General features: G+C 44.0%; 1 protein-coding gene across 1 annotated transcript in view; it reads left to right on the top strand.

The window, feature by feature from the left end:
• Positions 1–16,222, top strand: part of LOC141251739 (ileal sodium/bile acid cotransporter-like) — a 43,114-nt gene extending 26,892 nt beyond the window's left edge. Inside the window, exons 5-6 of the mRNA XM_073670415.1 lie at positions 10,191–10,348; positions 15,662–16,222. Of these exons, the coding sequence (XP_073526516.1) occupies positions 10,191–10,348; positions 15,662–15,795 (292 nt within the window). The 3' untranslated portion in view covers positions 15,796–16,222. The remainder of the gene's footprint in view (positions 1–10,190; positions 10,349–15,661) is intronic.
• The last annotated feature ends 801 nt before the right edge of the window (positions 16,223–17,023 follow it).

Raw genomic sequence — 17,023 nt, 5'->3', positions numbered from 1 at the left:
TCCTTCTGCAGGCAGGCAAACCTTGCTTCAGATTCACTGAGGTAAAATGGCTGGTACTCTGTGTTGTGTGTTACTTCAGGCCAGCAGCCTTCAGGTAAACCGTTCTTCAAAAAGGGCTGAATTTCTCTACTCTTGACACAGTCCTGACAACAAATCTTGATAAATTCTGTGCTCTAATCTTTCCAGAGACTTAAGCCCCCGTCTCACATAGCGATCTCGCTAGCGAGATCGCTGCTGAGTCAAGGTTTTGGTGACGCAACAGCGACCTCACCAGCGATGTCGCTATGTGTGACACTTTGCAACGATCAGGCCCCTGCTGTGAGGTCGCTGATCGCTGCAAATTGTCCTGGACCATTTTTTGGTCGTTGGCCTCCTGCTGGCCGGCACACATCGCTGTGTGTGACCAGCGGGACCAACGATCAGGTTGGTATCCATGGTAAACATCGGGTTACTAGGGGCACGTGTGCACTTAGTAACCCGCTGTTTACCATGGATACCACTCTGCTACGGTGCGCGGGAGGTTACCGCTCACCTTAGCAGAGTCGTATCCATGATAAACATCGGGTTACTAAGTGCGCGTATGCCCCTAGTAACCCGATGTTTATCATGGATACGACTCTGCTAAGGTGAACGGTAACCTCCAGCGCACAGTAGCAGAGTGGTATCCATGGTAAACAGCGGGTCACTAGGGGCACACGCCCACTTAGTAACCCGCTGTTTATCATGGTTACGAGCCTGCTCCTGCTTCAGCAGCAGACTGGTAACCGGGAGCAGGACATCGTGGAACGATTCTTTCCACGATATCGCTGCTCCCCTGATCGCTGGTGAGCCTGCCTGTTTGACAGCTCACCAGCGATGTATTAGCGATGCAGCAACGATCCCTGACAGGTCATATCGTTGTCGGGATCGCTGCTGCATCGCTTAGTGTGACGGGGCCTTTACGGTTTCTTTTTATAGTTTCTCTTTATCAGGAACAGGCAGGAGCCTCTCTGCTCCCGCAGACACACACACACACAGCTGTATACATAACATAGAATGCACTGAGATTGTGCTATATACAGTGGGGTGAAAAAGTGTTTGCCCCTTCCTGATTTCTTATTCTTTTGCATGTTTGTCACACTTCAATGTTTCAGATCACAAAACAAACTTAAATATTAGAGAAAGATAACACAAGTAATCACAAAATGCTGTTTTGAAATGAAGATCTTTATTATTAAGGGAAAAATAAATCCAAATCTTCAGGGCCCTGTGTGAGACTGATTTAAAACATAAATTAACTGTGGTTTATCACATCTTTGGGAAGCTGAGTTCAATTTCCCTAGCCACAAAGGCCTGATTACTGCCACACCTGTTCTCAATCAAGAAATCTCTTAAATAGGACCAGCCTGACAGAGTGAAGTAGACCAAAAGATACTCAAAAGCTAGACATCATGCTGTGATCCAAAGAAATTCAGAAACAAATGAGAAACAAAGTAATTGAGATATATCAGTCTGGAAAAGGTTATAAAGCAATTTCTAAAGCTTTGGAACTCCAGCAAACCACAGTGAGAGCCATTATTCACAAATGGTGAAAACATGAATCAGTGGATCAGGAGTGGCCGGCTGACCAAAATTACCCCAAGAGCGCAGTGACTACTCATTCAAAAGGTCACAAAAGAATCCTACAACAACATCCGAAGAACTGCAGGCCTCACTTGCCTCAGTTAAGGTCAATGTTCATGACTCCATCATAAGAAAGAGATTGGGCAAAAATGGCATGCATGACAGTTCCAAGACGAAAAAGAACATAAAGGATCATCTATCTAAGTTTTGCCAGAAAACATCTTGATGATCACCAATACTTTTGGGAGAATACTCTGTGGACTGACGAGACAAAAGTTGAACTTTTTGGAAGGTGTATGTTCCATTACATCTGGCATATAAGTAATACAGCATTTCAGAAAAGGAACTTCATACCAACAGTAAAATATGGTGGTGGTAGTGTGATGGTTTAGGGCTGGTTTGCTCCTTCAGTACCTGGAAGACTTACTGTGATAAATGAAATCATGAATTCTGCTGTCCACCAAAAATCCTGAAGGAGAATGTCCGGCCATCTTTTCGTGACCTCAGGTGAAGCGCACTTGGGTTATGCAGCAGGACAATGATCCAAAACACACCAACAGGTCCACCTCTGAATGGCTTAAGAAAAACAAAATTAAGACTTTGGAGTGGCCTAGTCAAAGTCCTGACCTTAATCCGATTGAGATACAGTGGCATGACCTTAAAAATGCGGTTCATGCTCGGAAACCCTCCAATGTGGCTGAATTACAGCAATTTTGCAAAGAAGAGTGGGCCAAAATTCCTCCAGAGCGCTGTAAAAAACTCATTGCCTATTATCGCAAATGCTAAGTGTGGCCCAATAAGTCATTAGGTTTAGAGGGCAATCACTTATTTACACAGGGCCTTGCAAGTTTGGATTTCTTTTTCCCTTAATAATAAAGACCTTCATTTAAAAACTTCATTTTGTGTTTACTTGTGTTATCTTTGTCTAATATTTAAATTTATTTTGTGATCTGAAACATTTAATTGTGACAAACATGCAAAAGAATAAGAAATCAGAAAGAAGGGAAACACTTTTTCACACCACTGTACATCATATAGGATACACTGAGACTCTGCTGTAAATATCACATAATATACACTATGATTCTGCTGTGCATAAAACATAGCATATAATGAGACTCTACTGTATATATTACAGAAAAGACATTGAGGCTCTACTGTATATTTCACACAGGATACACTGAGAATGCTGTATACATAGGAGACATTGAGACTCTGACATATACATCACAAAGGTCACACTGAGATTCTGCTGTGTACTTTACATGTGATACACTGAGACTGGTGTATATACATCACATCAGATATAATGATACTTTGCTACATAAATCACATAGGATACATTAAGACTACTGTATATATCACAAAGGATATACTGAGACTCTGCCGTATACATTATATAGTAACTTGAAATAAACTGAGACTCTGTATACATCACAAAGGAGACACTGAGACTCTGCTGTATTCATCACATAGGATACACTGAGACTCTGTAGTATATTCATCACAAATCTTACACTGACACTCTAACCTATACATAATGGACTGAAATTGCTGTATTCATCACACAGAATACACTGAGACTCTGCTGAATATGTGCAAAAAAAGAATAGTGAAAAGCTGCACTCACCATTTCATAAAACCAATAGTCCTTTATTTCATTATGCAGATAAAAATAGTGGAATGCAGGGAGAGCGGGGAATAGGAGTGGACATATTATGAGTATCTGCCTATTATAAACAGGTGGGGTCATTTTTGCTTATTAGGTGGTGCAGGCTTTCTTCTTTTACTCTGCTGAATATATCACATAGGATATATGCATAACAGGATACACTGATACTCTGCTGTATACTAACATAGGAATCATTGTGACTACTGCATGCACATCACATAAGAGATGTGAGATGTGACGAGAATCTGGCATTATGGGAAATGTACTTTGCTTTAGGAGTCTGACAAACCAGACTTGGCACAACATCTTAAACAGTGCCTGGATTTGGCTACTGCAACTGCACAAGACAGGGCACTGTGACATGCAGGGGAGGGGAGAAACATTGTAATTCACACAGAAGGCCGGGATTTCTTTCAGGCCCTGGGACTGGAACACATCAGAAACTTGACTGAATAAAAAGACATTTTACAGCAGCCAGACCTCCTAATATGATCTACCAAAATAGACAATTACCCATTAAAAATTAACTTTTAATTTAAACACACTAAAATAATGTACTCAATAGTACAGTTGGGACAAACTAACATATAAGAAAGGAGACATAGAGGGATATAAAGGTGAAAAAGGAATAGAAATAGTGTCAGCTAGGACGTAAATAATACGCTATAAGGGATAATAGACTAATCCCTTTCTGGCAGTGGAGTATATCAGCCCCCAATATTCAAATAGTGCCCCCACTGTACCCCGGCTATCCTTCACCTAGTCCCCAAGGAACCTTAATAATGCAATTCAACGAGTACACATATAAATTTTGCAAACAGCGTCCTCAGTAGCGTATTCAGCAAATATCCAATAATGACATCAATGGCATATAGAAAGCTAAATGTCCACAGTAATACTAACACCCCAATAAGTCAAAAAAAATTGAGGCGTATGGAAATGTAGTCCACCAGCATGCAGAGTCATGTAAGACTCAAAAAAAAAAAAAAAAAGTCCAATTAAATCTTGAAATAAATATAAAGTCCAGAGCTTTTTCAAAAAGCCATATCAGATGACCAGTGTAAAGCAAAATAATAGTCCAGTAATCACCAAAACAGTTACAGTAAAGGCAAGTTCCACTTGTTGATCCAAAAATGTTCAGTTTGTAGAGATCAAATTCAACGATGCGATCACCAGAGGAAAGAGTTAACATATATCCAAAAAGACATCAGTGCAGCAGGTTTCACTTCAATATGAAAATATACCAATGGATCAACAAGTGGAACTTGCCTTTACACCAGCCTGAACATTTCTTGGATGCAACAAGATAAGTCCATTGATTTTTATTACATGCATACATGTTTTTTCTGACAAGCAGCGTTTTTTTCTCATTGGATTTTCTTTATTTGGGACATTGTAATTTTTGTATCCATCAGCACCTCTAATATCATCTATATTTCCTGTAACTGTTTTGGTGATTACTGGACTATTATTTTGCTTTACACTGGTCATCTGATATGGCTTTTTGAAAAAACTCTGGACTTTATATTTATTTCAAGATTTAATTGGACTTTTTTTTTTTTTTTTTTTTTTTGAGTCTTACATGACTCTGCAAGCTGGTGGACTACATTTTCATACGCCTCAATTTTTTTTTTGACTTATTGGGGTGTTAGTATTACTGTGGACATTTAGCTTTCTATATGCCATTGATGTCATTATTGGATATTTGCTGAATACGCTACTGAGGACGCTGTTTGCAAAATTCATATGTGTACTCATTGAATTGCATTATTAAGGTTCCTTGGGGACTAGGTGAAGGATAGCCGTGGTACAGTGGGGGCACTATTTGAATATTGGGGGCTGATATACTCCACTGCCAGAAAGGAATTAGTCTATTATCCCTTATAGCGTATTATTTATGGCCTAGCTGACACTATTTCTATTCCTTTTTCACCTTTATATCCCTCTTTGTCTCCTTTCTTATATGTTAGTTTGTCCCAACTGTACTATTGAGTACATTATTTTAGTGTGTTTAAATTAAAAGTTCATTTTTAATGGGTAATTGTCTTTTTTGGTAGATAATCTTTACTTACCCTCCTTCCAACATATGTTGGTTATTTTCTGGTATTTGGAGACCTCCTAATATGAGCATTTCTATCACTGGTATGCCCATATTAGAGGTCAGATAAGTGCCAGGGGGTGACAGATTCCCTTTAACCTTGTAGACAATGACATTATTAGTAGATAATGTGTGGTATTTATCCTACATATTAGGAGTTGCAGTAATTCTTTCAGTGGCTTAATATTACACTCTCATGAATAAAATCCTATTTACATATTACATATGCCCTTACATATGCCCTTACTGTTTTTGCCCCACTAATCCTCACTCTCCTTCGCTATCCCCAAACCCCAGTACCCTCTAACCAAATCATCATTTCTCCTTCCCTCCTACCTCCCCACCTAACGTCATCTACAGACCTGCTCCTCAACCTCAGATCGATCCTACCAAAACATAACACAAGCCGGACACTCTCCTTCTCCCAACTGCTCTCCCTCTCTCTGCTTCTCCTCACTACTGGCGACATATCTCCCAATCCTGGACCCCCACAGCTTGCACCTTCCACCAATTCCCCCACCTATCACATCAAACCAACTGCAAACTACCACAACCTCTCTTACGCAAAACCGGTCCCCCTGACGCCCACCCCGGTGCTCCCTCTCTCTGGAGCACTCTGGAATGCACACTCTGTCTGCAACAAGCTCCATTTTGTCCACGACCTCTTTACCTCTCGTCATCTCTCTTTCCTGGGCATCACAGAGACATGGCTGACACCCTCTGACACTGCCTCCCCTGCTGCGCTGTGTTACGGCGGCCTCCACTTCACCCACACTCCTCGCCATGGAAACAGACATGGTGGAGGAGTGGGTCTTCTCCTCTCTAACAACTGCACCTTTAGCCCTACTCCTTCTCTTCCCATCCTTATTCTCCCTTCTTTTGAAGTCCACTCTGACCGCATTTACTCTCCCTCCAACCTCCAAGTGGCTGTCATATACCGACCCCCGGGCCCGATCACTGCCTTTATTGACCAATTCTCCACCTGGCTTCTTTACTTTCTCTCGGCTGACATTCCCAAAATCATCATGGGCGATTTCAACATCCCCACTGACACTCGCCAGTCAGCAGCATCCAAACTCTTGTCGCTTACTTCATCCTTTGGACTTACTCAGTGGTCCTCCTTAACCACCCACACAGACGGACACAAACTAGACCTTATCTTCACCCGAATCTGCTCCCTATCTAACCTCACAACCTTCCCCCTACCCCTATCTGACCACCATCTACTCACATTCTTATCCCTGTCCTCCTCACCTATCACCCATGTCCGGCAACTAGCACACCCCCGCAGAAATCTTGCACATCTAGACACTCACACACTCTCTGACTCTGTTCTACCACTGACATCCATAACCTCACTCCATGACACAGACAGCGCCACCGCTTTCTACAATGCCACTCTCGCATCATCTATTGACTCGGTCGTCCCTCTTGTGCATGGCAGAGTGCGACGAGTCAACAGGCAACCCTGGCACAACAACCTCACTTAACAGCTTTGACAAGCGTCCCGGGTTGCAGAGCGGCGTTGGAAGAAAACACATACTCAAGATGACTTCACTGCATTCAAACAAGCAACACTCGCATTCAAATCAGCACTCTCCTCTGCTAAACAGGCCTACTTCACAACCCTCATATCCTCTCTATCCTACAACCCCAAACAGCTATTCAACACTTTTAACTCTCTCCTCCGCCCTCCACTGCCCCCTCCGAACTCCGTCATCTCTGCTGAGGAGTTTGCCACACACTTCAAAAATAAGATTGACCAAACACGGCAAGTCTTTACTGTCCGACCACCACAACCCCTTTGTTTTCCACAGCATTTCCCTACCCCCATAACCTCCTTCCCAACATCACAGAAAGAGACCTTACTCGTCTCTTCTCAAAATCATACCTCACCACATGTGCACTCGACCCCATCCCACCTCCTCCCCAACTTCACCCCCACACTCATCCCATCCCTAACCCATCTCTTCAACCTATCACTATCTTCTGGTACTTTTCCCACTGCCTTCAAGCATGCCACAATCACGCCCATCCTCAAAAAGCCATCCTCGACCCAACCGCCTTGTTCAGCTATCGCCCCATATCGCTGCTCTCATTTGCCTAAAAACTCCTTGAGCAACACGTTCACACTGAACTTTCCTCCCACTTTTCATCTAACTCTCTCTTCGACATTCCGGCTTCCGCCCCCACCATTCCACCGAAACTGCCCTTACCAAAATCACCAATGACTTACTTACAGCCAAAGCTAACAGACAATTCTCTGCACTCCTTCTTCTTGACCTGTCCTCTGCTTTCGATACAGTTGACCACTGCCTTCTACTACAGATCCTCTCTTCCTTTGGCGTCAAAGACCTTGCTCTATCTTGGATCTCCTCATACCTTTCTAACCGCACATTTAGCGTCTCCCACTCCCACACTACCTCCTCACCCCGTCCCCTCTCTGTTGGAGTCCCTCAAAGCTCTGTCCTAGGACCCCTACTCTTCTAAATCTATACACTTGGCCTGGGACAGCTCATAAAATCCCATGGTTTCCAGTACCATCTGTACGCTGATGACACCCAGATCTACCTCTCTGGCCCAGATGTCACCTCTCTGCTGTCCAGAATCCCAGCATGTCTAGCAGCCATATCCTCCTTCTTCTCCTCCCGCTACCTCAAGCTCAATGTGGACAAAACTGAACTCATTATCTTTCCCCCATCTCTCATATCTTTCCCACCTGATCTTTCTATCACAATAAATGACATCACTCTTTCCGCTGGACCGACAATCACTGCCTCAGAGTAACCCTTGACTCTGCCCTGTCCTTCAAACCCCACATCCAAGCTCTTGCCACCTCCTGTCTCCTCCAGCTCAAAAATATTTCCAGAATCCGTCCTTTCCTCAACCCTCAATCTACTAAACTGCTTGTGCATGCCCTCATCATCTCCCGCCTCGACTATTGCAACATCCTCCTCTGTGGCCTACCTGCTAACACTCTCGCACCCCTCCAGTCCATCCTCAACTCTGCTGCACGAGTTGTTCATCTCTCGCCTCGCTACTCCTCTGCTACCCCCCTTTGCAAATACCTTCACTGGCTCCCATTCCCCCAGCTTATCCAGTTCAAACTACTAACACTGACCTACAAAGCCATCCATAACCTCTCTCCTCTGTACATCTCTGAACTAATCTCCCGATATATTCCCTCACGTAACCTCCGGTCCTCCCAAGACCTCCTTCTCTCCTCCACACTTATTCGTTCCTCACGCAATCGCCTCCAAGATTTCTCCCGAATATCCCCCGTCCTATGGAATTCTGTGCCTCAAAAAGTCCGATTATCCACCACACCTGGATCCTTCAGACGAAACCTGAAAACCCATCTCTTCAAACAAGCTTACAGCCTGACATGACCTTGCTTGCTGCTACCCCCAACACCTGAGCTACTGCATCCTCTCAACCTACTGTCTCTGCCCCATTCCTGTAGAATGTAAGCCTGCAAGGGCAGGGTCCTCTTCCCTCCGTACCATTCCATCATTGTTAGTTTGTTTACTGTAAGTGATATCTGTATTTGGTATGTAACCCCTTCTTATCTACAGCACCATGGAATCAATGGCGCTATATAAATTAATAATAATAATAATAATTTATATGTAGTATATAGTAGTTGGGAGGAAAATGGGGGGTGCGTCTTATGGTCCGAACGCAACTTACTGGTGGTGGTGGAGCGGGATCGCAGGGCGGCGGTGGAAGAAGAGGTGAGGTGGGCCGGTATCTGGCTAGGGGCCTGGGCTGGTGTATTGCTGTGAGCGGAGTTTGCAGAGCAGAGTGAGCGGCTTCCGGTGGCCGCGGCCATGTTCCTGAAGCTGTGCTCTACAGGAAAATGGCCACCGGAGTCGGCGCATGCGCTCTGCCGAGTCGGCGGCCATTTTCCTGTAGAGCACAGCTTCAGGAACATGGCCGCGGCCACCGGAAGCCGCTCACTCTGCTCTGCAAACTCCGCTCACAGCTATACACCAGCCCCCGTACCCGGCCAGGCCCGGCCCCCAGCCAGATACCAGCCTGCCTCACCTCTTGTTCCGCCGCTGCCCTGCGATCCCGCACCAGCACCAAGCCACCAGCACCCCAGGCCAGGCACCAGCACCCCAGGCCAGGCACCAGCGCCCCAGGCCAGGCACCCGCACGCCAGGCTAGGCACCCGAACCCCAGCCCAGGCACAAGCACCCCAGGCCAGGCACCCGCACCCCAGGCCAGGCACCAGCACCCCAGACCAGGCACCAGCACCTCAGGCCAGACACCAGCATCAGCACCCCAGGCCAGGCACCAGCACTCCAGGCCCCCCAGCGCCAGGCCCCCAGCCACCAGGTACCAGCATGCCTCCAGTTCCGCCATCTTCCTGAGGGACCCAGCCTCCTGTGACCCCAGCTCCACCGCCCCCCCAGGTAATATACCTATTCAGCCTATAAGACGGACCCCATCTTATAAAAAATAATTTTTTTCCTATTTTCCACCCTAAAATTTGGGGTGCGTCTTATGGTCTGGTGCGTCTTATAGTACGAAAAATACGGTATTTTTTTTACTTGAAGTATACATTTTTAGAATGGATCCCTTTGGTGGTTGGATGCCTAAATGTATCCATCCAGACTGTGGCCAGTCACGTATCTCCTGACCGTATGTGCCCTACAGAGGCCACAAATGTTAAATGCACTTTACCGAAAACGCACAATTTGATGTCATACAATGTAATACATTTTTTAGTTCAATATATTTAACTATAAGTGATGAATATACTAAATGCATTACACAATATTCTTATTCCTTTTTCTATTGTTCCATATTTAGATGTCGAACAGTCTCATTGGAAACAGGAATGCAAAATACTCAACTGTGCACCACAATTATCCAGCTTTCATTTACTACAGAGCAGCTTAGCTTGATGTTCACTTTCCCTCTTATCTACAGTGTTTTCCAGATTCTGTTTGCAGTTTTACTACTAATAGGTGAGTCACTTTTAATAACCCATTATCTTGCTGAAAGCTTAAAGGGATTTCTAGAATAACATATCTGCACAGGGCTGCCACTAAGAATTTCAGGGCCCCATGGAGGCAAAATTTTCCGGCCCCCTTGAGACTCCGCCCAAGCTCCATCCCAACTCCACCTCCATCCCTCGAAACCTTCCACAGTCCCACCACCCACTCTTGGAAAGTTCCACTGCTTCATCACATCCTCACCAATCACACATTAACAGTTCCCATCGAACACCAGATCACATACATAACCAGCAGCTTTTGTTTTGGCCAAAAGATTTTTTAACCCGCCATGATGACAAGGAAGACTTTTCTGGCACTACTCTACTCTAACCTATTAAACATTTCTTAAAATATCCAATACTCTTTTTAGGCATTTTTTTATTTATTTTTCTTGAAGGGAATGTGTCACATACATTTTTTTAAATATCCAATAACATCACATACAAGGGACAAATACCGTCACACCATGGCCGGACCAGATATTACAGTCACATAGTGACCGAATAATACCACATACAAGGAACACATACCACCACATCATGGCCAAACCACATATTATCACCACATAGTGACCAAATAATGCCACAAACAAGAACAAATACCGCCACACCATGACTACATATTACCACCGCATAGTAACGGAATAATACCACATACAAGTAACAATGACTAAACCACATATTACCACTAGTGATAATCGAATATGTTTCATTAGCCCTTGCCAGCGAGCACGCTCAGGTGCTTGCCGAGTATTTCGGCGTGCTTGGGATTTCTTTTATTGTCGCCGCAGCTGCAAGTGTCATGGCTGTTAGCCAGCTGGGACACATGCAGAGATCGACTGACAGACAGTCAATCTCTGCATGTGTCACAGCTGGCTAACAGCCGTGACACTTACAGCTGCGGCGACAAAAAAGAAATCCTGAGCATGCAGAAATACTCGGCAAGCACCTGAGCATGCTTGCCGGAAAGGGTTAATGAAACATACTCGATCATCACTAATTACCACCACAGTGACTGAATAATACCACATACAAGGAACAAATACCTCCACACCATGACCAGACCACATATTGCCATCACATAGTGACCGAATACTACAATACTGATCATTAATAAAAAAAACACAATACTAATATTATCATACATTGTCTAGTGTCAGTGTACAGGTAATACAGTGATCACCAGTGACGACATACACAGTAGCTCTGTATATAATGTCTGTGTACAGGTAATACATGGATCATCAGTGATATTATACACAGAAGCCATGTCTATAGTGTACAGTGTACATGTAATACAGTGATCACCAGTGACATTATACACAGGAGCTCGGTATATAGTGTCAGTGTACAGGTAATACAGGGATCACTGGTGGCATTATACACAGGAGCTCTGTATATAGTGTACAGGTAATACAGTGATCACCAGTGACATTATACACAGAGACTCTGTACATAGTATATAGTGTATAGTGTCAGTGTACAGATAACACACTGACTCACAGGTGACATCTCTAGTTGAAGTCTTCCATCTTCACTTTACCCCTTCTTCCAGCCAGGACTCGTCTCTACATAAAACAACACACAGTTATCTAGAGCACGTTCCCCAACTTCTTCATTACCCAGCTGAATACAGACGTGCACCCACCATTAATATATAATTAGTTATTATGCAACCCACCATTTAAAATATAAATTGTAATCCACCACTGTGCCCCTACTAACTGTAAATAGCTACTTTCCCCACCTAATAAATATATAAATTAATTAGAACTTTACTTTTTCCCCCCGATTTATTACCTGTCACACTCCTGCATCTTCAAAGCCCCCACTCTCCCGATTCATTACATTTACATACCCCCTCTACCCCAATTCATTTTGCCATGTCCTCTCTCTCTCTCCCACCCCCAATTCATCATTTGTTGTCCCCCACACTCAATTCATTATCATTTGCTCTCCCCCACCCCCCTCAAGTCATAATTTGCTCTCCCCATCCCCACCTTTAATTCATCATTTGCTGTTCCCTGTCCCCCACCCTCAAGTCATCATTATTTGCGCTTCCCCACCCTCAACTCATTATTTTCTCTCTCCACCTCCACTTCGTCATTTGCGCTTTCCACCCCCCACTCCCAATTCATCATTAGCTCTCCCCACACTGCTTTCATCATTTGCTCTCCCCACACTCAGTTCATTATTTGCTCTCCCCACCCACCCTCCTAATTCATCATGTGCTCTCCCCACCCCCACTCCCAGTTCATCATGTGCTCTGCCCACCCCCACACTCCAAGTTCATCATGTGCTCTCCCCATCCCCCTCTCCCAGTTCATCATTAGCTCTCCCCACCCCCACTTCCAGTTCATCATCAGCTCTCCCCACCCCTCCACTCCCAGTTCATCATTACCTCTCCCCACCCCCACTCCCAGGTCATCATTAGCTCCCCTCACCCCCCACTCCCAGTTCATCATGTGCTCTGCCCACCCCCACACTCCAAGTTCATCATGTGCTCTCCCCATCCCCCTCTCCTAGTTCATCATTAGCTCTCCCCACCCCCACTTCCAGTTAATCATTAGCTCTCCCCACCCCACCCACTCCCAGTTCATCATTCGCTCTCCAAACTCCCCACTCCCAGGTCATCATTAGCTCCCCTCACCCCCCACTCCCAGTTCATCATTAGCTCTCCCCATCCCCCACTCCCAGTTCATCATGTGCTGTCCTGCAAGACCATTTAATTCTATTCAAAAAAATAAAGTTTTCATACTTACCCTCTTATACGATCTCTGTGGCTCCACTTCTGGACTGGCAGCATCCTTGCGCTAGATGCCAGCAAGTACGCAATGACTTCATCGCTTACACGCCATCTCCAACGCATCACTGAAGGGGAGAAGGGACTCCCTTGGAGCTGCATGGTCGTTCAGTTTTAACGGCCATGCAGCTCCAAGGCTACCTGTGCAGAGGAGGCGTACGATGGCAGTGGCAGCGCCAGGTAGTCACACAATACCCCGGGACACGGTGAGCAGAAGCACAAGAGGAATGGAACCCTGGACCGGGCCCCCGCTCTTTACTGCTGTTCACCGGGCCCCATACAGCAGTAAGGGTAGTAATGCCCTGATGACGGCCCTGAGTCTGCAGTCACTCTGTGTGACTGCAGACTTGTGAATCCTCCCAGAAGACGCACTGTGCACTGTGGGGATTCGCCAATGTCTGGGCCGGGAACGGCAGTCAAGTATGCGATATGCATACTCCCAGCCAGAACCTGTATAGTGGTCACGGCCTTGAGCATGTATTGAGTGAGGCTGTGCCCACAATATGCGTTCTAGCCAGGAGTATGCAAATCACATACTTGACAGCGGTGAATCCTCGCAGTGCACAGTGTGTGTGCTGGGAGGATTCACAAGTCTGCAGTTACTCTGTGTGACTTATCATTCTAGACCAGACAACCCCTTTAAGAAACTTTATATATCTATTGCCTCGTTTTCATATTGAAAGGCATTGTTGTATTTAGAAGACTCCACAGCACTACGAAAGCACTCTATTGTAGTCATGAAGCAGTCCTTGTTTTTCATGATCAAACCAAGTAGGATCCCGGCACTCACATGTGAAATAATTAGCCGTTTATTGTTGTCTCAACATACAAGTCATCAGACGTTTCAGCCTCTCCTGTGCTTTTTTCCTCCACATGCACCACAAGAACCATACGGAGTGCCGACAAGCCTGCCTTTTCATTGTTTTTCATGAAGCTTCATGAAGCTTCTGATTAGTAACATGATTTAGTTGGCCCAGGGGCAGACACAGACTGAAAAGGGCCCCTGTGAAAGCACAGTATATGGGCCCTTGGCAATCCAATACTCATCACAATAGCTGCATCCTTTTATGTATTTGTGACCAAAGTTGCTTGCTGCTTTGGAGGTGAAAGTGGGCCCCCTAACTTCGGGCCTCTTTGAGACTGCACAGGTTGCACCAATGGTAGGTCTGCCGCTGAGCTGGCCACTAAAATATTAGGGGCCAGTTAATTTTGTGTGCCATGCTTAAAAAAAATATTTTAGCCAGAATATTGGTGCTACCTACAGTGTATTGCATATATATAAGTTCTAGGAACCTTGCACCAACATAATAGCAGGCAGAGCATAAATATGTCAATCATAACACTACAAAAATGCAAGACAGTGTACAGTTACAGATAAAGTGCCCCATATGATGCTAGTTACAGTTTTATTGAAAAGCACAGGACGCTTGGCCAATATCCATCCAATTTGTATGAGCCCCCTAAGCCTGTAGATTTTGATGGCCTTGACTAAGCATCTACTGTATATAGTTTTATTTTATTTATTTAAAACTATATAAATGTCTTAACTCTTCCCCGATGGGGAAATAGTAGGATTTGAAAAGTGAAACTACTAACTGAAGATAGGCTGCCACCAGTTATTCCAGTGCATGTATACAGGAGGGTCGGGAGCAGTGTTTCCAAAACTCCAGCCCTCACGGATCTCCACAGGTCATGTTTTCAGGATATCCATAGTATTACACAAGTGAGAGAATTCCTAATGCCTTGATGATACTTCCACCAACTGTGCAATACTAAGGAAATCCTGAATACATGACTTGTTGAGGGTTGGGAGGACTGGAGCTTGGGAAACACTGGTCTAGAGGAATAGCAGTCAACTTAGAGATGAGAGGATCACATAGCACAACCCTGGTCCACAGTCGAGGTCCGTGGTCTCTGGTTGTAGAAAGGAGCTGCCTGAATTTCCTGACCATCTGAGTGTTTGATTCGCTGGCCTGGTATAACGCCATCTCGGCGCACAGGTAGTGACACAGCAAATCGTAAGGTCAAAAAATTCAACCAGCTCTTGTCATTGGGCAGAGAGCATTGACCTGAACCGTGAACTGGGGTTTCGCAAAGCGATCCACTCATCTCTAGTCAACACATGTCTATGGGGCATGACCAACTTTATTACTGTCCTTTGCTGTTTTCACTGAATGATAGGAACTTTCACTTGAGCAACTTATCGAAGACCACGTCTATATCATGTTCTATCTCTTGGAGGCAGACTCCATACCCCTGTACAACCTCAAATCCCATATTCTGATGCACCATGTAAATTATAACACAAAACAATACATTTCTTCCCTATGAATGCACAGCACTCTATAAAGCGTAATGAAATGGAATATGATTCAGGACTTTACTATGAAATTTCAACATCTTCTTTTTATGTATAATATAACACATTACATTCCAAGTATCTTAGCTATTACCTAACATGACTTATAACATTACCCTTAGGATACCGACTGTCCTTGTGTTTTAATAAAAAGAACACCGTTAGTAATAATGATGAAGAAACTAAAGCAGATCCACCCAATGGAGAGACAAATTCAGGGTTTCAATTGGAAGACAAGCCGAGCAATGGCATCTAGCACCTCCAAATCAAAATTTAGTCAATAATATGGACACATGGACACGACTCCATGTCATACAAAAATAGTTTAAAAACAATATGCGTTGTCAATAAAGTTCTACACCAAGGACTAAAATGCTGTATTATCTTCATGTATATAGTGTTAATTTATTGGAACAGTTTGTGCTATTGTATAAGTTCCATTTGTAAAATTATTATTTTGTTTTCTGACAAACGGTTATTATAAATTGGGGAAAAAATGCATTATGATACTATGTAATTAAAGTTGCTTTGTACATCGCTCTATGTCTCTCATTGATTTTAAAAACGTAGTTTCGCCTATGATTACATCCATTGAAAAATGTCCTGATCAAGACATAGACTTTATAGACATTGATCGCCTACATGAAATGTGACTGGTCTTTTCAAGGTTGTTAAGATAGTTTAATGACTCACAGTAAGAAATCAGTGAAGCGAGGTAAACCCTTTAACCCATAGTAAAATAGATGTCAATATAATTTACTACTGTAATAATAATGGCAGCTATAGTTATATCCCAACTGCTATACTGCAACAAAAGTATCATGTATTTATGCATAGGATTAGGCAGCACTCATTGAAACTGCTGAATTCACAATCTATCCCCTTTTATCAATCTATTCAATCTGAGCTGGAAAACATTGTGCAAATTCAATTACAAAGCGTGCTTAATTAATTTACGGATGTATATCTCTTTTAATAATGTACAGTGGGTACGGAAAGTATTTAGACCCCTTTACATTTTTCACTCTTTGTTTCATTGCAGCCATTTGGTAAATTCTAAAAAGTTCATTTTTTTCTCATTAAAGTACACTCTGCACCCCATCTTGACTGAAAAAAACAGAAATGTAGAAATTTTTGCAAATTTATTAAAAAAGAAAAGCTGAAATATCATATGGTCATAAGTATTAAGACCTTTTGCTCAGTATTGAGTAGCAGCACCCTTTTCAGCTTAGTACAGCCATAAGTCTTCTTGGGAATGATGCAACAAGTTTTTCACACATGGATTTGGGGATCCTCTGCCATTCTTCCTTGCAGATCCTCTCCAGTTTCGTCAGGTTGGATGGTGAACGTTGGTGGACAGCCATTTTCAGGTCTCTCCAGAGATGCTCAATTGGGTTTAGGTCAGGGCTCTGGCTGGGCCAGTCAAGAATGGTCACAGAGTTGTTCTGAAGCCACCCCTTTGTTATTTTAGCTGTGTGCTTAGG

This window comes from Phyllobates terribilis, unplaced genomic scaffold (assembly GCF_046119375.1).
Source record: "Phyllobates terribilis strain yellow unplaced genomic scaffold, ASM4611937v1 Scaffold_2__4_contigs__length_985480577, whole genome shotgun sequence".
Classification (NCBI taxonomy): Eukaryota; Metazoa; Chordata; class Amphibia; order Anura; family Dendrobatidae; genus Phyllobates; species Phyllobates terribilis.
Note: the sequence above shows the minus strand (reverse complement) of the source record. Positions and strands in the feature narration are given on the sequence as shown.